This window comes from Gobius niger (assembly GCF_951799975.1).
Source record: "Gobius niger genome assembly, chromosome: 13".
Classification (NCBI taxonomy): Eukaryota; Metazoa; Chordata; class Actinopteri; order Gobiiformes; family Gobiidae; genus Gobius; species Gobius niger.
Window position 1 is genome coordinate 512,988 of NC_136864.1, and position 23,598 is coordinate 536,585.

The 23,598-nt window shown below is 49.9% G+C and overlaps 1 protein-coding gene across 1 annotated transcript in view; it reads left to right on the forward strand.

Moving 5' to 3' along the window:
* The first annotated feature begins 2,167 nt into the window (after positions 1-2,167).
* Positions 2,168-23,598, forward strand: part of thbs3a (thrombospondin 3a) — a 57,008-nt gene continuing 35,577 nt past the window's right edge. The window contains exons 1-4 of the mRNA XM_079569634.1: positions 2,168-2,317; positions 4,589-4,792; positions 11,435-11,688; positions 23,051-23,254. Of these exons, the coding sequence (XP_079425760.1) occupies positions 2,239-2,317; positions 4,589-4,792; positions 11,435-11,688; positions 23,051-23,254 (741 nt within the window). The 5' untranslated portion in view covers positions 2,168-2,238. The remainder of the gene's footprint in view (positions 2,318-4,588; positions 4,793-11,434; positions 11,689-23,050; positions 23,255-23,598) is intronic.

The window sequence follows — 23,598 nt, forward strand, 5'->3', positions numbered from 1 at the left end:
CTAACAAGCCCCTTACAAGCCACTTACAAGCCGCTTACAAGCCGCTTACGAGCCACTTACGAGCCACTTACGAGCCACTTACAAGCCACTAACAAGCCACTAACAAGCCACTTACAAGCCACTTACAAGCCACTAACAAGCCACTTACAAGCCACTTAAAAGCCACTTACAAGCCACTAACAAGCCACTTACAAGCCACTTACAAGCCACTTACAAGCCGCTTACAAGCCACTAACAAGCCACTAACAAGCCGCTTACAAGCCGCTTACAAGCCACTTACGAGCCACTTACGAGCCACTTACAAGCCACTAACAAGCCACTAACAAGCCACTAACAAGCCACTAACAAGCCACTAACAAGCCGCTTACAAGCCGCTTACAAGCCACTTACGAGCCACTTACGAGCCACTTACAAGCCACTAACAAGCCACTAACAAGCCACTTACAAGCCACTAACAAGCCACTAACAAGCCACTTACAAGCCACTAACAAGCCACTAACAAGCCACTTACAAGCCACTAACAAGCCACTTACAAGCCACTAACAAGCCACTAACAAGCCACTTACAAGCCACTAACAAGCCACTTACAAGCCACTTACAAGCCACTTACAAGCCCCTTACAAGCCACTTAAAAGCCACTTACAAGCCACTTACAAGCCACTAACAAGCCACTAACAAGCCACTAACAAGCCACTTAAAAGCCACTAACAAGCCACTAACAAGCCACTTACAAGCCACTAACAAGCCACTAACAAGCCACTTACAAGCCACTTAAAAGCCACTTACAAGCCACTTACAAGCCACTAACAAGCCACTAACAAGCCACTAACAAGCCACTTAAAAGCCACTTACAAGCCACTTACAAGCCACTAACAAGCCACTAACAAGCCACTTACAAGCCACTTACGAGCCACTTACGAGCCACTTACGAGCCACTTACAAGCCACTAACAAGCCACTAACAAGCCACTAACAAGCCACTTACAAGCCACTTACAAGCCACTAACAAGCCACTTACAAGCCACTTAAAAGCCACTTACAAGCCACTTACAAGCCACTTAAAAGCCACTTACAAGCCACTTACAAGCCGCTTACAAGCCACTTACAAGCCACCAACAAGCCACTTACAAGCCACTTACAAGCCACTTACAAGCCGCTTACAAGCCGCTTACAAGCCACTTACGAGCCACTTACAAGCCGCTTACAAGCCACTTACAAGCCACTTTAAAGGCATTTTTGGCGATAGCGGCTGCATGTGCACCATTATGTCCAGGTCGGGAATGTGCACGAGCGCCGGATTGGGTCCGTTCCAATCAGACAAAGTCTGTGAAAGATATGAGGCTTTGAAATTTGCTGAAAATGGCCTCTCAGTTGTGGCCTTGTCATGACCACGGCCAATAGTGGAAAAAATGATGATTTTGAAAGCCACCTGGGTTTGGGACATTTTGGCCAAAATTGGAGGCGTTTCATTGAAAACTCGGGGATCTCGGAGGTACGATTTTGAAGGTTTGAGGTTCGGGCCAAGATGGCCGACATCCTGTTGCATTTAGGGCGGGGTCATAATATAGTTATTGACATGTCCTGACGTGGTCTATGTCCCTGGCCAATGTCACAATGCGACCAGTCCTCCATTGAGTCAATGTAAACTGCCTGTTTGATGGGGCGCCACTGAGCCAACTTTTATTATTTTCTCCCAAAATTAGAGCTCGCGGAGCACTACGTTTTGACCCCTGTTACTTGCATATCGGTTCATGTTTGCTACGTGAATTCTTGCGTTTTCGTCCCCGTTCCCCTGTTGCTCGGGCCTAATAACTCCTTAAGTTGAGGAGAGACCGAAACATCTGCAGGAGGAGCATAAATAATGGATGTGTGGAAGTTCCAGAGGTCAGACGTCAGGGGGAGGGACGCACGAGGTCAAATTCAGGTCCAAAGAGGAGCGCGCGGAGTCCTCCAGCCCGCCTCCTCCGCGCCGCGCGCTCCTCTCCGCTCCGCAGAGCCCCTCCCCGGGCCTGACCTCCAGCAGACTCCCCCCTCTCTTTACGCACGCGCTCCCCCTCTCTTTACGCACGCGCTCCCCCTCTCTTTACGCACGCGCTCCCCCTCTCTTTACGCACGCGCTCCCCCTCTCTTCTCTCCCCTCTTTCCCCCCGGGTCTGCGCGCTCCTCCTGCCCGCTCTGAGCCGCTCTTCTCCGGGATACCCCTTCGGTCGTGGTCGCTGTTCCCGGTGCAGGTCCAGGGATGGGCTGGACGCTTCTGCTGCTTCTGTCCGCGCTGCTGCCGCCGGTCACCGCGCTCACGGATGGAGCGGACGTTCAGGGTAAGTCACGGACACTTTCTCACCAGGGCCAGTGAGCTTAGTCCTGGGTTAGTCCTGGGTTAGTCCTGGTTTAGTCCTGGGTTAGTCCTGGGTTAGTCCCGGTTTAGTCCTGGTTTAGTCCTGGTTTAGTCCTGGTTTAGTCCTGGGTTAGTCCTGGTTTAGTCCTGGGTTAGTCCTGGTTTAGTCCTGGTTTAGACCTGGTTTAGACCTGGTTTAGTCCTGGTTTAGTCCTGGTTTAGTCCTGGTTTAGTCCTGGGTTAGTCCTGGTTTAGTCCTGGTTTAGACCTGGTTTAGACCTGGTTTAGTCTCGCGTTTAGTCCTGAGTTCTTATGAATAACCTCCTGAGCCGTGACTTTGGGATTCACCACATCCTTCAACCCTTGCGCTACTTTGTTTGAGGTGGTCTTAGCCTGGTCTGGTCCGAGTTTAGTCCTGGTTTAGGTCGAGTTTAGTCCAGGTTTAGGTCGAGTTTAGTCCTGGTTTAGGTCGAGTTTAGTCCAGGTTTAGGTCGAGTTTAGTCCAGGTTTGATCGCCGGTTTGGTGCTGTTTATTCCAGCCTTTTTAGTGCGCATTAATTACGCGTAAAATGTTTTTCTCTCCAAAGTTTAGACCGTTTTTTTCTGATGGTTTAGTCTTGGCCTAGTCCTGGTTTAGCCCTGGTTTAGTCCTAGTTTATCCCTGGTTTTACGCTGGTTTAGAGCTTGTGTAGCCTCGGGTTCATACAACGAGCTGAACACACTTTGGGACTTTGGGATTCGCCACATCCTTCCAACTTTTTGCGCCGCTTTATTTGAGCTGTTTGGTCTGTACCCTCTTTGGTCCAGGTTTGGTCCAGGTTTGGTCCAGGTTTGGTCCTGGTTCTGGCCCTGGTCTAGCCCTGGTCTAGCCCCGGTCTAGCCCTGGCTTAGCCCCGGCTTAGCCCTGGTTCTGGCGCAGACTCCCGCAGATCTCCCGTGGACGCGCTCCAGCGGTGACCAGTTGTTTCCACTCCGCAGTAAAAGCTCCGCCGCCGCAGAGGAATGGGGGCACCCCTGGAGAATGCGCGTGCAGATGTGCGCGATTCGACACGTGTGTGCGTGTGCGTGTGTTCCGCTCGCGCGAGTGTTTGTGTCGCCGGTTGCCACGGAAACGGGCGCGCGCGCACAGAGCGAAAGGAGGAAGTTCGGAAATGTGTTGCACAATGAATAAAGTGAAGCTGCTGCTGGTCCCGAACTCCAACCCGCGACCAGGGCCGTGGGAACCCAGGGTGCTGAGGGCGCTGCAGCACCCCCTGGTGGATGGTTTGTGAACTGCAGGCAATATTAACCAAGCTTCTGGAAAAAAGGTGTGAAAATAGCAACAAAACTGAGACGAAAACAAGGATGAAAATGTGAAAAAAGTGAGAAAAATTTACAAAAAATGGACCAAAAATGGACCAAAAATTGACAAAAAAATGACAAAAATTGACAAAAAATTGACAAAAAAGTGAGAAAAAATTGACCAAAAAAATGACAAAAATTGACAAAAAAAATGACAAAAAAAGAGAAAAATGTTGACGAAAAATTGCGAAAAAATGTACAAAAAAATGACAAAAAAGTGAGAAAAAATTGAGGAAAAATGGAAGAAAAATTGCGGAAAAAATGACAAAAAAATGACAAAAAAAAGACAAAAATTTACAAAAAAAAATGACAAAAAATGAAAAAAAAGTGACAAAAAATTTACAAAAAAGTGAGAAAAATTGGACGAAAAATTGGGGAAAAAATGGACAAAAAAATGAAAAAAATATATTTTAAAAAATGACAAAAATTGACAAAAAAGTGATAAAAATTTGATGAAAAAATTGACAAAAAAGTGAGAAAAAATTGAGGAACAAATGGACGAAAAAGTGATAAGAATTTGACAAAAAAAATGCGAATAATTTGACGAAAAAGTGACAAAAAATGTACAAAAAAGTGAAAAAAATGAGACGACTGCCCAAGAAAAAAAGTGATGAAAAAAAATCTGACGTGAGGAAAAAGATCCATTCAGTTTTGTAGGTCTTTCAAATGAGGCGTTACACTGGCCTACAGGATTTGGGTAAAGCTGAACTGGAGAAAATGCTCTCGGTTCAGGCGGGAGTTAAGAGGTTAATAAACAGGATTTACGCACAGAAAAAGTATTTTGGGGGTACATGTTGTCCCTCAGCGCCCCCTAACCACGGCTCAGCCTCCGACGCTCCTGCGGGGGGCGGGGCTTCGATGACGATGTCCCGCCCTCCTGTAGGTGGCGCTGTAACCCGCTTGTCTCCCGCAGTGATCGATGTCCTGGCGCTGGCGGAGCCTCAGGCGGCGGCGGCGGTGGAGAAGCTGTGGGCGGGGCTGGGCGCGCTCAGTGACGTCTACATCGTGTCCAATCTGCAGCTGCCGTCCAAACTGGGCGGAGTCTTGTTCGGCCTCTACGACAAAAACGACCACGGGAAGATCCTGGAGGTCGCCGTCATGGGCAAGATCGGCAAAGGTCAGAGGTCACGGCCGGGCTCGGACTCTCTCCTCTGATTGGCCAGTGTTCTGACTCTCTCCTCTGATTGGCCAGTGCTCTGACTCTCCTCTCTCTGATTGGCCAGTGCTCTGACTCTCCTCTCTCTGATTGGCCAGTGCTCTGACTCTCTCCTCTCTCTGATTGGCCAGTGCTCTGACTCTCCTCTCTCTGATTGGCCAGTGCTCTGACTCTCTCCTCTGATTGGCCAGTGTTCTGACTCTCCTCTCCTCTGATTGGCCAGTGCTCTGACTCTCCTCTCTCTGATTGGCCAGTGCTCTGACTCTCTCTCCTCTCTCTGATTGGCCAGTGCTCTGACTCTCCTCTCTCTGATTGGCCAGTGCTCTGACTCTCTCTCCTCTCTCTGATTGGCCAGTGCTCTGACTCTCCTCTCTCTGATTGGCCAGTGTTCTGACTCTCCTCTCTCTGATTGGCCAGTGCTCTGACTCTCCTCTCTCTGATTGGCCAGTGTTCTGACTCTCCTCTCTCTCGGATTGGCCAGTGCTCTGACTCTCCTCTCTCGGATTGGCCAGTGCTCTGACTCTCTCTCCTCTCTCTGATTGGCCAGTGTTCTGACTCTCCTCTCTCTGATTGGCCAGTGTTCTGACTCTCCTCTCTCTGATTGGCCAGTGCTCTGACTCTCCTCTCTCTGATTGGCCAGTGTTCTGACTCTCCTCTCTCTCGGATTGGCCAGTGCTCTGACTCTCCTCTCTCTGATTGGCCAGTGCTCTGACTCTCCTCTCTCTGATTGGCCAGTGCTCTGACTCTCCTCTCTCTGATTGGCCAGTGCTCTGACTCTCCTCTCTCTGATTGGCCAGTGTTCTGACTCTCTCCTCTGATTGGCCAGTGTTCTGACTCTCCTCTCTCTCGGATTGGCCAGTGCTCTGACTCTCCTCTCTCTGATTGGCCAGTGCTCTGACTCTCCTCTCTCTGATTGGCCAGTGCTCTGACTCTCTCTCCTCTCTCTGATTGGCCAGTGCTCTGACTCTCCTCTCTCTGATTGGCCAGTGTTCTGACTCTCCTCTCTCTGATTGGCCAGTGTTCTGACTCTCCTCTCTCTGATTGGCCAGTGCTCTGACTCTCCTCTCTCTGATTGGCCAGTGTTCTGACTCTCCTCTCTCTCGGATTGGCCAGTGCTCTGACTCTCCTCTCTCTGATTGGCCAGTGTTCTGACTCTCCTCTCTCTGATTGGCCAGTGCTGTGACTCTCCTCTCCTCTGATTGGCCAGTGTTCTGACTCTCCTCTCTCTGATTGGCCAGTGCTGTGACTCTCTCCTCTCTCTGATTGGCCAGTGCTGTGACTCTCTCCTCTCTCTGATTGGCCAGTGTTCTGACTCTCCTCTCTCTGATTGGCCAGTGCTCTGACTCTCCTCTCTCTGATTGGCCGGTGTTCTGACTCTCCTCTCTCTGATTGGCCAGTGTTCTGACTCTCCTCTCTCTGATTGGCCAGTGTTCTGACTCTCCTCTCTCTGATTGGCCAGTGTTCTGACTCTCCTCTCTCTCGGATTGGCCAGTGCTCTGACTCTCCTCTCTCTGATTGGCCAGTGCTCTGACTCTCCTCTCTCTGATTGGCCAGTGCTCTGACTCTCCTCTCTCTGATTGGCCAGTGCTCTGACTCTCTCTCCTCTCTCTGATTGGCCAGTGTTCTGACTCTCCTCTCTCTGATTGGCCAGTGTTCTGACTCTCCTCTCTCTGATTGGCCGGTGCTCTGACTCTCCTCTCTCTGATTGGCCAGTGTTCTGACTCTCCTCTCTGATTGGCCAGTGTTCTGACTCTCCTCTCCTCTGATTGGCCAGTGCTCTGACTCTCCTCTCTCTCTGATTGGCCAGTGCTCTGACTCTCCTCTCCTCTGATTGGCCAGTGCTCTGACTCTCCTCTCTCTCTGATTGGCCAGTGCTCTGACTCTCTCCTCTGATTGGCCGGTGCTCTGACTCTCTCCTCTCTGATTGGCCAGTGCTCTGACTCTCTCCTCTCTGATTGGCCAGTGCTCTGACTCTCTCCTCTCTGATTGGCCAGTGCTCTGACTCTCCTCTCTCTGATTGGCCAGTGCTCTGACTCTCCTCTCTCTGATTGGCCAGTGTTCTGACTCTCTCCTCTCTGATTGGCCAGTGCTCTGACTCTCCTCTCTCTGATTGGCCAGTGTTCTGACTCTCCTCTCTCTGATTGGCCAGTGCTCTGACTCTCCTCTCCTCTGATTGGCCAGTGCTCTGACTCTCCTCTCCTCTGATTGGCCAGTGCTCTGACTCTCCTCTCCTCTGATTGGCCGGTGCTCTGACTCCCCTCTCTCTGATTGGCCAGTGTTCTGACTCTCCTCTCTCTGATTGGCCAGTGCTCTGACTCTCCTCTCTCTGATTGGCCAGTGTTCTGACTCTCCTCTCCTCTGATTGGCCAGTGTTCTGACTCTCCTCTCTCTGATTGGCCAGTGCTCTGACTCTCCTCTCTCTGATTGGCCAGTGCTCTGACTCTCCTCTCCTCTGATTGGCCAGTGTTCTGACTCTCCTCTCTCTCTGATTGGCCAGTGTTCTGACTCTCCTCTCCTCTGATTGGCCAGTGCTCTGACTCTCCTCTCCTCTGATTGGCCAGTGCTCTGACTCTCCTCTCCTCTGATTGGCCAGTGTTCTGACTCTCCTCTCTCTCTGATTGGCCAGTGTTCTGACTCTCCTCTCCTCTGATTGGCCAGTGTTCTGACTCTCCTCTCCTCTGATTGGCCAGTGCTCTGACTCTCCTCTCTCTGATTGGCCAGTGTTCTGACTCTCCTCTCTCTGATTGGCCAGTGTTCTGACTCTCCTCTCTCTGATTGGCCAGTGTTCTGACTCTCCTCTCCTCTGATTGGCCAGTGTTCTGACTCTCCTCTCCTCTGATTGGCCAGTGTTCTGACTCTCTCCTCTCTCTGATTGGCCAGTGTTCTGACTCTCCTCTCTCTGATTGGCCAGTGCTCTGACTCTCCTCTCTCTGATTGGCCAGTGCTCTGACTCTCCTCTCTCTGATTGGCCAGTGTTCTGACTCTCTCCTCTGATTGGCCAGTGTTCTGACTCTCCTCTCTCTGATTGGCCAGTGTTCTGACTCTCTCCTCTGATTGGCCAGTGTTCTGACTCTCCTCTCTCTGATTGGCCGGTGTTCTGACTCTCCTCTCTCTGATTGGCCAGTGTTCTGACTCTCCTCTCTCTGATTGGCCAGTGCTCTGACTCTCCTCTCCTCTGATTGGCCAGTGCTCTGACTCTCCTCTCTCTCTGATTGGCCAGTGCTCTGACTCTCCTCTCCTCTGATTGGCCAGTGTTCTGACTCTCCTCTCTCTGATTGGCCAGTGCTCTGACTCTCCTCTCTCTGATTGGCCAGTGTTCTGACTCTCCTCTCTCTGATTGGCCAGTGTTCTGACTCTCCTCTCTCTGATTGGCCGGTGTTCTGACTCTCCTCTCTCTGATTGGCCAGTGCTCTGACTCTCCTCTCTCTGATTGGCCAGTGCTCTGACTCTCCTCTCTCTGATTGGCCAGTGTTCTGACTCTCCTCTCCTCTGATTGGCCAGTGCTCTGACTCTCCTCTCCTCTGATTGGCCAGTGCTCTGACTCTCATCTCCTCTGATTGGCCGGTGCTCTGACTCTCCTCTCTCTGATTGGCCGGTGTTCTGACTCTCCTCTCCTCTGATTGGCCGGTGTTCTGACTCCCCTCTCTCTGATTGGCCGGTGTTCTGACTCTCCTCTCTCTGATTGGCCAGTGCTCTGACTCTCCTCTCTCTGATTGGCCAGTGCTCTGACTCTCCTCTCCTCTGATTGGCCAGTGCTCTGACTCTCCTCTCTCTGATTGGCCAGTGCTCTGACTCTCCTCTCTCTGATTGGCCAGTGCTCTGACTCTCCTCTCTCTGATTGGCCAGTGCTCTGTCTCTCCTCTCTCTGATTGGCCAGTGTTCTGACTCTCCTCTCTCTGATTGGCCAGTGCTCTGACTCTCCTCTCTCTGATTGGCCAGTGCTCTGACTCTCCTCTCTCTGATTGGCCGGTGCTCTGACTCTCCTCTCTCTGATTGGCCGGTGTTCTGACTCTCCTCTCTCTGATTGGCCAGTGTTCTGTCTCTCCTCTCTCTGATTGGCCAGTGCTCTGACTCTCCTCTCTCTGATTGGCCAGTGCTCTGACTCTCCTCTCTCTGATTGGCCAGTGCTCTGACTCTCCTCTCTCTGATTGGCCAGTGCTCTGACTCTCCTCTCTCTGATTGGCCAGTGCTCTGACTCTCCTCTCTCTGATTGGCCAGTGCTCTGACTCTCTCCTCTCTGATTGGCCAGTGTTCTGAGTCTCCTCTCTCTGATTGGCCAGTGTTCTGACTCTCCTCTCTCTGATTGGCCAGTGCTGTGACTCTCTCCTCTGATTGGCCAGTGTTCTGACTCTCCTCTCTCTGATTGGCCAGTGCTCTGACTCTCCTCTCTCTGATTGGCCAGTGTTCTGACTCCTCTCTCTGATTGGCCAGTGCTCTGACTCTCCTCTCTCTCTGATTGGCCAGTGCTCTGACTCTCCTCTCTCTGATTGGCCAGTGTTCTGACTCTCCTCTCTCTGATTGGCCGGTGCTCTGACTCTCCTCTCTCTGATTGGCCAGTGCTCTGACTCTCCTCTCTCTCTGATTGGCCAGTGCTCTGACTCTCTCCTCTCTCTGATTGGCCAGTGTTCTGACTCTCCTCTCTCTGATTGGCCGGTGCTCTGACTCTCCTCTCTCTGATTGGCCAGTGTTCTGACTCTCCTCTCTCTCTGATTGGCCAGTGCTCTGACTCTCTCCTCTCTCTGATTGGCCAGTGTTCTGACTCTCCTCTCTCTGATTGGCCAGTGCTCTGACTCTCTCCTCTCTCTGATTGGCCAGTGCTCTGACTCTCCTCTCTCTGATTGGCCAGTGTTCTGACTCTCCTCTCTCTGATTGGCCGGTGCTCTGACTCTCCTCTCTCTGATTGGCCAGTGCTCTGACTCTCCTCTCTCTCTGATTGGCCAGTGCTCTGACTCTCTCCTCTCTCTGATTGGCCAGTGTTCTGACTCTCCTCTCTCTGATTGGCCGGTGCTCTGACTCTCCTCTCTCTGATTGGCCAGTGTTCTGACTCTCCTCTCTCTCTGATTGGCCGGTGCTCTGACTCTCCTCTCTCTGATTGGCCAGTGCTCTGACTCTCCTCTCTCTGATTGGCCGGTGCTCTGACTCTCTCCTCTCTCTGATTGGCCAGTGTTCTGACTCTCCTCTCTCTGATTGGCCGGTGCTCTGACTCTCCTCTCTCTGATTGGCCAGTGTTCTGACTCTCCTCTCTCTCTGATTGGCCAGTGCTCTGACTCTCTCCTCTCTCTGATTGGCCAGTGTTCTGACTCTCCTCTCTCTGATTGGCCGGTGCTCTGACTCTCCTCTCTCTGATTGGCCAGTGTTCTGACTCTCCTCTCTCTGATTGGCCAGTGCTCTGACTCTCCTCTCTCTGATTGGCCAGTGCTCTGACTCTCCTCTCTCTGATTGGCCAGTGCTCTGACTCTCCTCTCTCTGATTGGCCAGTGCTCTGACTCTCCTCTCTCTGATTGGCCAGTGTTCTGACTCTCCTCTCTCTCTGATTGGCCAGTGTTCTGACTCTCTCCTCTGATTGGCCAGTGCTCTGACTCTCCTCTCCTCTGATTGGCCAGTGTTCTGACTCTCCTCTCTCTGATTGGCCAGTGCTCTGACTCTCCTCTCCTCTGATTGGCCAGTGCTCTGACTCTCCTCTCTCTGATTGGCCAGTGCTCTGACTCTCCTCTCTCTGATTGGCCAGTGTTCTGACTCTCCTCTCTCTGATTGGCCAGTGCTCTGACTCTCCTCTCTCTGATTGGCCAGTGTTCTGACTCTCCTCTCTCTGATTGGCCAGTGTTCTGACTCTCCTCTCTCTGATTGGCCAGTGTTCTGACTCTCCTCTCTCTGATTGGCCAGTGCTCTGACTCTCCTCTCTCTGATTGGCCAGTGTTCTGACTCTCCTCTCCTCTGATTGGCCAGTGCTCTGACTCTCCTCTCTCTGATTGGCCAGTGCTCTGACTCTCCTCTCTCTGATTGGCCAGTGTTCTGACTCTCTCTCTCTGATTGGCCAGTGTTCTGACTCTCTCCTCTGATTGGCCAGTGTTCTGACTCTCCTCTCTCTGATTGGCCAGTGTTCTGACTCTCTCTCTCTGATTGGCCAGTGCTCTGACTCTCTCCTCTCTCTGATTGGCCAGTGTTCTGACTCTCCTCTCTCTGATTGGCCAGTGCTCTGACTCTCTCCTCTGATTGGCCAGTGTTCTGACTCTCTCCTCTCTCTGATTGGCCAGTGTTCTGACTCTCCTCTCTCTGATTGGCCAGTGCTCTGACTCTCTCCTCTCCTCTGATTGGCCAGTGTTCTGACTCTCCTCTCTCTGATTGGCCGGTGCTCTGACTCTCTCCTCTCCTCTGATTGGCCAGTGCTCTGACTCTCCTCTCTGATTGGCCGGTGCTCTGACTCTCCTCTCTCTGATTGGCCGGTGCTCTGACTCTCTCCTCTCCTCTGATTGGCCAGTGCTCTGACTCTCCTCTCTCTGATTGGCCAGTGCTCTGACTCTCCTCTCTCTGATTGGCCAGTGCTCTGACTCTCCTCTCTCTGATTGGCCAGTGTTCTGACTCTCCTCTCCTCTGATTGGCCAGTGCTGCTCAGGTACCTGCGTGCTGATGGGCGGGTCCACACCCTGAACCTGCAGAACGCTCACCTGGCCGATGGGCGGAGCCACTCCCTCGTGCTGCGATTGGGCGGGCTGCGGAGGCGGAACCTCAGCGCGGAGCTCTACGTCGACTGCCGATTGGCCGACAGCGCCGCGTCACTTCCTGCTCTGGGAAACCTGCCCAGAGACACGAGCCAGGTGGAGGTTCGGCACGGCCAGAAGACCTACGCCCGGGTCCAGGTGAGGCCGGGGACTAGACCGGGTCTAAAGCGGGTCTAAACCGGGGCTAAAGCGGGTCTAAACCAGGACTAAAGCGGGTCTAAAGCGGGGCTAAAGCAGGACTAAACCGGGACTAAACCAGGTCTAAAGCGGGTCTAAACCAGGACTAAAGCGGGTCTAAACCAGGTCTAAACCAGGACTAAACCAGGACTAAACCAGGACTAAACCAGGTCTAAACCGGGTCTAAAGCGGGTCTAAAGCGGGTCTAAAGCGGGTCTAAAGCGGGGCTAAAGCAGGACTAAAGCGGGTCTAAACCGGGTCTAAACCGGGTCTAAAGCGGGTCTAAAGCGGGTCTAAACCAGGTCTAAACCAGGACTAAAGCGGGTCTAAAGCGGGGCTAAAGCAGGACTAAACCGGGACTAAACCAGGTCTAAAGCGGGTCTAAACCAGGACTAAAGCGGGTCTAAAGCGGGGCTAAAGCAGGACTAAACCAGGTCTAAACCAGGACTAAAGCGGGTCTAAAGCGGGGCTAAAGCAGGACTAAACCGGGACTAAACCAGGTCTAAAGCGGGTCTAAACCAGGACTAAAGCGGGTCTAAACCAGGTCTAAACCAGGACTAAACCAGGACTAAACCAGGACTAAACCAGGTCTAAACCGGGTCTAAAGCGGGTCTAAAGCGGGTCTAAAGCGGGTCTAAAGCGGGGCTAAAGCAGGACTAAAGCGGGTCTAAACCGGGTCTAAACCGGGTCTAAAGCGGGTCTAAACCAGGACTAAACCAGGACTAAACCAGGACTAAAACAGGTCTAAACCAGGACTAAACCAGGACTAAACCAGGACTAAACCAGGTCTAAACCGGGTCTAAAGCGGGTCTAAACCAGGACTAAAGCGGGTCTAAACCGGGTCTAAACCGGGTCTAAAGCGGGTCTAAACCAGGACTAAAGCGGGTCTAAACCGGGACTAAACCGGGACTAAACCAGGACTAAACCGGGTCTAAACCTGGTCTAAAGCGGGTCTAAACCAGGACTAAACCAGGACTAAACCAGGACTAAACCGGGTCTAAACCGGGTCTAAAGCAGGTCTAAACCGGGTCTAAAGCGGGTCTAAACCGGGTCTAAACCGGGTCTAAAGCGGGTCTAAACCGGGTCTAAACCGGGTCTAAAGCGGGTCTAAACCGGGTCTAAAGCGGGTCTAAACCGGGACTAAACCGGGTCTAAACCTGGTCTAAAGCGGGTCTAAACCAGGACTAAACCAGGACTAAACCAGGTCTAAACCGGGTCTAAACCGGGTCTAAAGCAGGTCTAAAGCGGGTCTAAAGCAGAGCTAAACCAGGACTAAACCAGGACTAAACCGGGTCTAAACCAGGTCTAAACCAGAGCTAAACCAGGGCTAAACCAGGACTAAACCAGGTCTTAACCAGGACTAAACCCGGACTAAACCAGGACTAAACCAGGACTAAACCAGGTCTAAACCAGGTCTAAACCAGGACTAAGCCGGGTCTAAACCAGGACTAAACCGGGTCTAAACCAGGTCTAAACCAGGTCTAAACCAGGACTAAACCGGGTCTAAACCAGGTCTAAACCAGGTCTAAACCAGGTCTAAACCAGGTCTAAACCAGGACTAAACCGGGTCTAAACCAGGTCTAAACCAGGACTAAACCAGGTCTAAACCAGGACTAAACCGGGTCTAAACCAGGTCTAAACCAGGTCTAAACCAGGTCTAAACCAGGTCTAAACCAGGTCTAAACCAGGACTAAACCGGGTCTAAACCAGGTCTAAACCAGGTCTAAACCAGGTCTAAACCAGGTCTAAACCAGGACTAAACCAGGACTAAACCAGGTCTTAACCAGGACTAAACCAGGTCTAAACCAGGACTAAACCAGGACTAAACCAGGACTAAACCAGGTCTTAACCAGGACTAAACCAGGTCTAAACCAGAGCTAAACCAGGGCTAAACCAGGACTAAACCAGGTCTAAACCAGGACTAAACCAGGACTAAACCAGGACTAAACCAGGTCTAAACCAGGACTAAACCAGGACTAAACCAGGACTAAACCAGGACTAAACCGGGTCTAAACCAGGTCTAAACCAGGACTAAACCGGGTCTAAACCAGGGCTAAACCAGGACTAAACCAGGACTAAACCAGGTCTAAACCAGGTCTAAACCAGGTCTTAACCAGGACTAAACCCGGACTAAACCAGGACTAAACCAGGACTAAACCAGGTCTAAACCAGGTCTAAACCAGGACTAAACCGGGTCTAAACCAGGACTAAACCGGGTCTAAACCAGGTCTAAACCAGGTCTAAACCAGGACTAAACCAGGTCTTAACCAGGACTAAACCAGGTCTAAACCAGGACTAAACCAGGACTAAACCAGGACTAAACCAGGTCTTAACCAGGACTAAACCAGGTCTAAACCAGAGCTAAACCAGGGCTAAACCAGGACTAAACCAGGTCTAAACCAGGACTAAACCAGGACTAAACCAGGACTAAACCAGGTCTAAACCAGGACTAAACCAGGACTAAACCAGGACTAAACCAGGTCTTAACCAGGACTAAACCAGGTCTAAACCAGAGCTAAACCAGGGCTAAACCAGGACTAAACCAGGTCTAAACCAGGACTAAACCAGGACTAAACCAGGACTAAACCAGGACTAAACCAGGACTAACCCAGGACTAAACCAGGACTAAACCAGGACTAAACCAGGACTAAACCAGGTCTAAACCAGGACTAAACCAGGACTGAACCAGGACTAAACCAGGACTAAACCAGGACTAAACCAGGACTAAACCAGGTCTAAACCAGGGCTAAACCAGGACTAAACCAGGACTAAACCAGGACTAAACCAGGACTAAACCAGGGCTAAACCAGGACTAAACCAGGACTAAACCAGGACTAAACCAGGTCTAAACCAGGACTAAACCAGGACTAAACCAGGGCTAAACCAGGACTAAACCAGGACTAAACCCGGACTAAACCAGGACTAAACCAGGACTAAACCAGGGCTAAACCAGGTCTAAACCAGGACTAAACCAGGTCTAAACCAGGACTAAACCAGGACTAAACCAGGACTAAACCAGGTCTAAACCAGGACTAAACCAGGACTAAACCAGGACTAAACCAGGACTAAACCAGGTCTAAACCAGGACTAAACCAGGACTAAACCAGGACTAAACCAGGACTAAACCAGGTCTAAACCAGGTCTAAACCAGGACTAAACCAGGTCTAAACCAGGTCTAAACCAGGTCTAAACCAGGACTAAACCAGGACTAAACCAGGACTAAACCAGGACTAAACCAGGACTAAACCAGGACTAAACCAGGACTAAACCAGGACTAAACCAGGACTAAACCAGGACTAAACCAGGACTAAACCAGGACTAAACCAGGACTAAACCAGGACTAAACCAGGACTAAACCAGGACTAAACCAGGACTAAACCAGGACTAAACCAGGACTAAACCAGGTCTAAACCAGGACTAAACCAGGACTAAACCAGGACTAAACCAGGACTAAACCAGGACTAAACCAGGACTAAACCAGGACTAAACCAGGACTAAACCAGGACTAAACCAGGACTAAACCAGGACTAAACCAGGACTAAACCAGGTCTAAACCAGGTCTAAACCAGGTCTAAACAAGGACTAAACCAGGACTAAACCAGGACTAAACCAGGACTAAACCAGGACTAAACCAGGGCTAAACCAGGACTAAACCAGGACTAAACCAGGACTAAACCAGGACTAAACCAGGACTAAACCAGGTCTAAACCAGGACTAAACCAGGACTAAACCAGGACTAAACCAGGACTAAACCAGGTCTAAACCAGGACTAAACCAGGACTAAACCAGGTCTAAACCAGGACTAAACCAGGTCTAAACCAGGACTAAACCAGGACTAAACCAGTACTAAACCAGGACTAAACCAGGACTAAACCAGGACTAAACCAGGACTAAACCAGGTCTAAACCAGGACTAAACCGGGACTAAACCGGGTCTAAACCGGGTCTAAACCGGGTCTAAACCAGGGCTAAACCAGGTCTAAACCAGGTCTAAACAAGGACTAAACCAGGACTAAACCAGGACTAAACCAGGTCTAAACCAGGACTAAACCAGGACTAAACCAGGTCTAAACCAGGACTAAACCAGGACTAAACCAGGGCTAAACCAGGACTAAACCAGGGCTAAACCAGGACTAAACCAGGACTAAACCAGGACTAAACCAGGACTAAACCAGGACTAAACCAGGTCTTAACCAGGACTAAACCAGGACTAAACCAGGACTATACCAGGACTAAACCAGGACTAAACCAGGGCTGAACCAGGTCTAAACCAGGACTAAACCAGGTCTAAACCAGGACTAAACCAGGACTAAACCAGGTCTAAACCAGGGCTAAACCAGGTCTAAACCAGGACTAAACCAGGACTAAACCAGGTCTAAACCAGGTCTAAACCAGGACTAAACCAGGTCTAAACCAGGTCTAAACCAGGACTAAACCAGGGCTAAACCAGGACTAAACCAGGACTAAACCAGGTCTAAACCAGGTCTAAACCAGGGCTAAACCAGGACTAAACCAGGACTAAACCAGGGCTAAACCAGGTCTAAACCAGGACTAAACCAGGACTAAACCAGGACTAAACCAGGACTAAACCAGGTCTAAACCAGGACTAAACCAGGACTAAACCAGGACTAAACCAGGACTAAACCAGGACTAAACCAGGACTAAACCAGGACTAAACCAGGTCTAAACCAGGGCTAAACCAGGACTAAACCAGGACTAAACCAGGACTAAACCAGGACTAAACCAGGTCTTAACCAGGACTAAACCAGGACTAAACCAGGACTAAACCAGGACTAAACCAGGACTAAACCAGGTCTAAACCAGGTCTAAACCAGGGCTAAACCAGGACTAAACCAGGACTAAACCAGGGCTAAACCAGGTCTAAACCAGGGCTAAACCAGGACTAAACCAGGACTAAACCAGGTCTAAACCAGGACTAAACCAGGACTAAACCAGGACTAAACCAGGACTAAACCAGGACTAAACCAGGTCTAAACCAGGACTAAACCAGGTCTTAACCAGGTCTAAACAAGGACTAAACCAGGTCTTAACCAGGACTAAACCAGGACTAAACCAGGACTAAACCAGGACTAAACCAGGTCTAAACCAGGACTAAACCAGGTCTAAACCAGGTCTAAACCGGGTCTAAACCGGGTCTTAACCAGGACTAAACCAGGACTAAACCAGGTCTAAACCGGGTCTAAACCAGGTCTTAACCAGGTCTAAACAAGGACTAAACCAGGTCTTAACCAGGACTAAACCAGGACTAAACCAGGACTAAACCAGGACTAAACCAGGTCTAAACCAGGACTAAACCAGGTCTTAACCAGGTCTAAACCAGGACTAAACCAGGTCTTAACCAGGACTAAACCAGGACTAAACCAGGACTAAACCAGGACTAAACCAGGACTAAACCAGGTCTAAACCAGGACTAAACCAGGTCTAAACCAGGTCTAAACCAGGACTAAACCAGGTCTAAACCAGGTCTAAACCAGGTCTAAACCAGGACTAAACCAGGACTAAACCAGGACTAAACCAGGACTAAACCAGGTCTTAACCAGGTCTAAACCAGGACTAAACCAGGACTAAACCAGGACTAAACCAGGTCTTAACCAGGTCTAAACCAGGACTAAACCAGGTCTAAACCAGGACTAAACCAGGTCTTAACCAGGACTAAACCAGGACTAAAGCAGGTCTTAACCAGGTCTAAACCAGGACTAAAGCAGGTCTTAACCAGGACTAAACCAGGTCTAAACCAGGACTAAACCAGGACTAAACCAGGACTAAACCAGGACTAAACCAGGACTAAACCAGGACTAAACCAGGACTAAACCAGGGCTAAACCAGGACTAAACCAGGACTAAACCAGGACTAAACCAGGACTAAACCAGGGCTAAACCAGGACTAAACCAGGACTAAACCAGGACTAAACCAGGACTAAACCAGGACTAAACCAGGTCTAAACCAGGACTAAACCAGGACTAAACCAGGACTAAACCAGGTCTAAACCAGGTCTAAACCAGGTCTAAACCAGGACTAAACCAGAGCTAAACCAGGAATAAACCAGGACTAAACCAGGGCTAAACCAGAGCTAAACCAGGACTAAACCAGGACTAAACCAGGGCTAAACCAGGGCTAAACCAGGACTAAACCGGGACTAAACCAGGACTAAACCAGGACTAAACCAGGTCTAAACCAGGGCTAAACCAGAACTAAACCAGGACTAAACCAGGACTAAACCAGGACTAAACCAGGACTAAACCAGGACTAAACCAGGTCTAAACCAGGACTAAACCAGGTCTAACCCAGGTCTTAACCAGGACTAAACCAGGACTAAACCAGGACTAAACCAGGACTAAACCAGGACTAAACCAGGTCTAAACCAGGACTAAACCAGGACTAAACCAGGACTAAACCAGGACTAAACCAGGACTAAACCAGGTCTAAACCAGGTCTAAACCAGGACTAAACCAGGACTAAACCAGGTCTAAACCAGGACTAAACCAGGACTTAACCAGGACTAAACCAGGACTAAACCAGGTCTAAACCAGGTCTAAACCAGGACTAAACCAGGTGTTAACCAGGTCTAAACCAGGACTAAACCAGGACTAAACCAGGACTAAACCAGGTCTAAACCAGGACTAAACCAGGTCTTAACCAGGACTAAACCAGGACTAAACCAGGTCTAAACCAGGTCTAAACCAGGACTAAACCAGGACTAAACCGGGACTAAACCAGGACTAAACCAGGACTAAACCAGGACTAAACCAGGACTAAACCAGGACTAAACCAGGACTAAACCAGGTCTAAACCAGGACTAAACCAGGACTAAACCAGGACTAAACCAGGACTAAACCAGGACTAAACCAGGACTAAACCAGGTCTAAACCAGGACTAAACCAGGACTAAACCAGGTCTAAACCAGGTCTAAACCAGGACTAAACCAGGACTAAACCAGGACTAAACCAGGTCTAAACCAGGTCTAAACCAGGACTAAACCAGGACTAAACCAGGTCTAAACCAGGACTAAACCAGGACTTAACCAGGACTAAACCAGGACTAAACCAGGTCTAAACCAGGTCTAAACCAGGACTAAACCAGGTGTTAACCAGGTCTAAACCAGGACTAAACCAGGACTAAACCAGGACTAAACCAGGTCTAAACCAGGACTAAACCAGGTCTTAACCAGGTCTAAACCAGGACTTAACCAGGTCTAAACCAGGTCTAAACCAGGTCTAAACCAGGACTAAACCAGGACTAAACCAGGACTAAACCAGGACTAAACCAGGTCTAAACCAGGTCTAAACCAGGACTAAACCAGGACTAAACCAGGACTAAACCAGGTCTAAACCAGGACTAAACCAGGTCTAAACCAGGACTAAACCAGGTCTTAACCAGGTCTAAACCAGGACTAAACCAGGTCTTAACCAGGACTAAACCAGGACTAAACCAGGACTAAACCAGGACTAAACCAGGTCTAAACCAGGACTAAACCAGGTCTAAACCAGGTCTAAACCAGGTCTAAACCAGGACTAAACCAGGACTAAACCAGGTCTAAACCGGGGCTAAACCGGGGCTAAACCGGGGCTAAACCAGGACTAAACCAGGACTAAACCAGGTCTAAACCAGGTCTAAACCAGGTCTAAACCAGGTCTAAACCAGGACTAAACCAGGACTAAACCAGGACTAAACCAGGACTAAACCAGGGCTAAACCAGGACTAAACCAGGGCTAAACCAGGACTAAACCAGGACTAAACCAGGACTAAACCAGGACTAAACCAGGACTAAACCAGGTCTAAACCAGGACTAAACCAGGACTAAACCAGGACTAAACCAGGTCTAAACCAGAGCTATACCAGGGCTAAACCAGGACTAAACCAGGGCTAAACCAGGACTAAACCAGAGCTAAACCAGGGCTAAACCAGGACTAAACCAGAGCTAAACCAGGGCTAAACCAGGACTAAACCAGGTCTAAACCAGGACTAAACCAGGACTAAACCAGGGCTAAACCAGGACTAAACCAGGGCTAAACCAGGACTAAACCAGGACTAAACCAGGACTAAACCAGAGCTAAACCAGGACTAAACCAGGACTAAACCAGGTCTAAACCAGGACTAAACCAGGACTAAACCAGGACTAAACCAGGACTAAACCAGAGCTAAACCAGGACTAAACCAGGACTAAACCAGGACTAAACCAGAGCTAAACCAGGACTAAACCAGGGCTAAACCAGGACTAAACCAGGGCTAAACCAGGACTAAACCAGGGCTAAACCAGGACTAAACCAGGACTAAACCAGGACTAAACCAGGACTAAACCAGGACTAAACCAGGACTAAACCAGAGCTAAACCAGGACTAAACCAGGACTAAACCAGGACTAAACCAGAGCTAAACCAGGGCTAAACCAGGACTAAACCAGGACTAAACCAGGGCTAAACCAGGACTAAACCAGGACTAAACCAGGACTAAACCAGGACTAAACCGGGACTAAACCAGGACTAAACCAGGACTAAACCAGGTCTAAACCAGGACTAAACCAGGACTAAACCAGGTCTTAACCAGGACTAAACCAGGACTAAACCAGGTCTAAACCAGGACTAAGCCAGGTCTAAACCAGGACTAAACCAGGTCTTAACCAGGACTAAACCAGGGCTAAACCAGGACTAAACCAGGACTAAACCAGGACTAAACCAGGTCTAAACCAGGACTAAACCAGGCCTAAACCAGGGCTAAACCAGAACTAAACCAGGACTAAACCAGGACTAAACCAGGACTAAACCAGGACTAAACCAGGACTAAACCAGGTCTAAACCAGGACTAAACCAGGTCTTAACCAGGACTAAACCAGGTCTTAACCAGGTCTAAACCAGGACTAAACCAGGTCTAAACCAGGACTAAACCAGGTCTTAACCAGGTCTAAACCAGGACTAAACCAGGACTAAACCAGGACTAAACCAGGACTTAACCAGGACTAAACCAGGACTAAACCAGGTCTAAACCAGGACTAAACCAGGACTTAACCAGGACTAAACCAGGACTAAACCAGGTCTAAACCAGGTCTAAACCAGGACTAAACCAGGTCTAAACCAGGTCTAAACCAGGACTAAACCAGGTCTAAACCAGGGCTAAACCAGGGCTAAACCGGGGCTAAACCAGGACTAAACCAGGACTAAACCAGGTCTAAACCAGGGCTAAACCAGGGCTAAACCGGGGCTAAACCAGGACTAAACCAGGACTAAACCAGGACTAAACCAGGACTAAACCAGGTCTAAACCAGGGCTAAACCAGGACTAAACCAGGGCTAAACCAGGGCTAAACCAGGACTAAACCAGGGCTAAACCAGGACTAAACCAGGACTAAACCAGGACTAAACCAGGACTAAACCAGGACTAAACCAGGTCTAAACCAGGACTAAACCAGGACTAAACCAGGACTAAACCAGGTCTAAACCAGAGCTATACCAGGGCTAAACCAGGACTAAACCAGGGCTAAACCAGGACTAAACCAGGACTAAACCAGGGCTAAACCAGGACTAAACCAGGGCTAAACCAGGACTAAACCAGGACTAAACCAGGACTAAACCAGAGCTAAACCAGGACTAAACCAGGACTAAACCAGGTCTAAACCAGGACTAAACCAGGACTAAACCAGGGCTAAACCAGGACTAAACCAGGGCTAAACCAGGACTAAACCAGGACTAAACCAGGTCTAAACCAGGTCTAAACCAGGACTAAACCAGGTCTAAACCAGGTCTAAACCAGGACTAAACCAGAGCTAAACCAGGTCTAAACCAGGACTAAACCAGGACTAAACCAGGTCTAAACCAGGTCTAAACCAGGACTAAACCAGGTCTAAACCAGGACTAAACCAGGACTAAACCAGGACTAAACCAGGACTAAACCAGGTCTAAACCAGGTCTAAACCAGGACTAAACCAGGTCTAAACCAGGTCTAAACCAGGACTAAACCAGAGCTAAACCAGGTCTAAACCAGGACTAAACCAGAGCTAAACCAGGTCTAAACCAGGACTAAACCAGGTCTAAACCAGGACTAAACCAGGTCTAAACCAGGACTAAACCAGGACTAAACCAGGACTAAACCAGGACTAAACCAGGTCTAAACCAGGTCTAAACCAGGACTAAACCAGGTCTAAACCAGGTCTAAACCAGGACTAAACCAGGTCTAAACCAGGACTAAACCAGGACTAAACCAGGACTAAACCAGGACTAAACCAGGACTAAACCAGGACTAAACCAGGTCTAAACCAGGTCTAAACAAGGACTAAACCAGGTCTAAACCAGGACTAAACCAGGACTAAACCAGGTCTAAACCAGGTCTAAACCAGGTCTAAACCAGGACTAAACCAGGACTAAACCAGGACTAAACCAGGTCTAAACCAGGACTAAACCAGGTCTAAACAAGGACTAAACCAGGTCTAAACCAGGACTAAACCAGGACTAAACCAGGTCTAAACCAGGTCTAAACCAGGGCTAAACCAGGTCTAAACCAGGTCTAAACCAGGACTAAACCAGGGCTAAACCAGGACTAAACCAGGTCTAAACCAGGACTAAACCAGGTCTAAACCAGGTCTAAACCAGGTCTAAACAAGGACTAAACCAGGTCTAAACCAGGACTAAACCAGGTCTAAACCAGGTCTAAACCAGGTCTAAACAAGGACTAAACCAGGTCTAAACCAGGACTAAACCAGGACTAAACCAGGACTAAACCAGGACTAAACCAGGTCTAAACCAGGTCTAAACCAGGACTAAACCAGGGCTAAACCAGAGCTAAACCAGGACTAAACCAGGACTAAACCAGGACTAAACCAGGGCTAAACCAGGTCTAAACCAGGACTAAACCAGGACTAAACCAGGACTAAACCAGGACTAAACCAGGACTAAACCAGGACTAAACCAGGACTAAACCAGGACTAAACCAGGGCTAAACCAGGACTAAACCAGGACTAAACCAGGGCTAAACCAGGACTAAACCAGGACTAAACCAGGACTAAACCAGTACTAAACCAGGACTAAACCAGGACTAAACCAGGACTAAACCAGGACTAAACCAGGACTAAACCAGGTCTAAACCAGGACTAAACCAGGACTAAACCAGGTCTTAACCAGGACTAAACCAGGACTAAACCAGGACTAAACCAGGTCTTAACCAAGACTAAACCAGGACTAAACCAGGTCTAAACCAGGTCTAAACCAGGACTAAACCAGGACTAAACCAGGCCTAAACCAGGTCTAAACCAGGTCTAAACCAGGTCTAAACCGGGTCTAAATGGAGCTCAGTGGATCTGTGTGTGTCTCCTCTTCAGGGCTCGGTGCAGTTCCTCAGCCTGGCCCTCGGGGGCAGTGTGGCTAAAGCCGGCGCTCTGGCCGACTGTCCGTTCCAGGACTCGTCCAGCGCGGTCGGCGCCGACGTCAGCGCCGTCCTGGGAGACCACCTGAAAGCTCTGATCGGTCAGCTCATCATCTTCAACCAGGTGCTGGGAGAGCTGAGGCTGGACATCCGAGAGCAGGTGAGGACCTCAGAGAGCAGGTGAGGACCTCAGAGAGCAGGTGAGGACCTCAGAGAGCAGGTGAGGACCTCAGAGAGCAGGTGAGGACCTCAGAGAGCAGGTGAGGACATCAGAGAGCAGGTGAGGACCTCAGAGAGCAGGTGAGGACCTCAGAGAGCAGGTGAGGACCTCAGAGAGCAGGTGAGGACCTCAGAGAGCAGGTGAGGACATCAGAGAGCAGGTGAGGACCTCAGAGAGCAGGTGAGGACCTCAGAGAGCAGGTGAGAGAGCAGGTGAGGACCTCAGAGAGCAGGTGAGGACCTCAGAGAGCAGGTGAGGACATCAGAGAGCAGGTGAGGACCTCA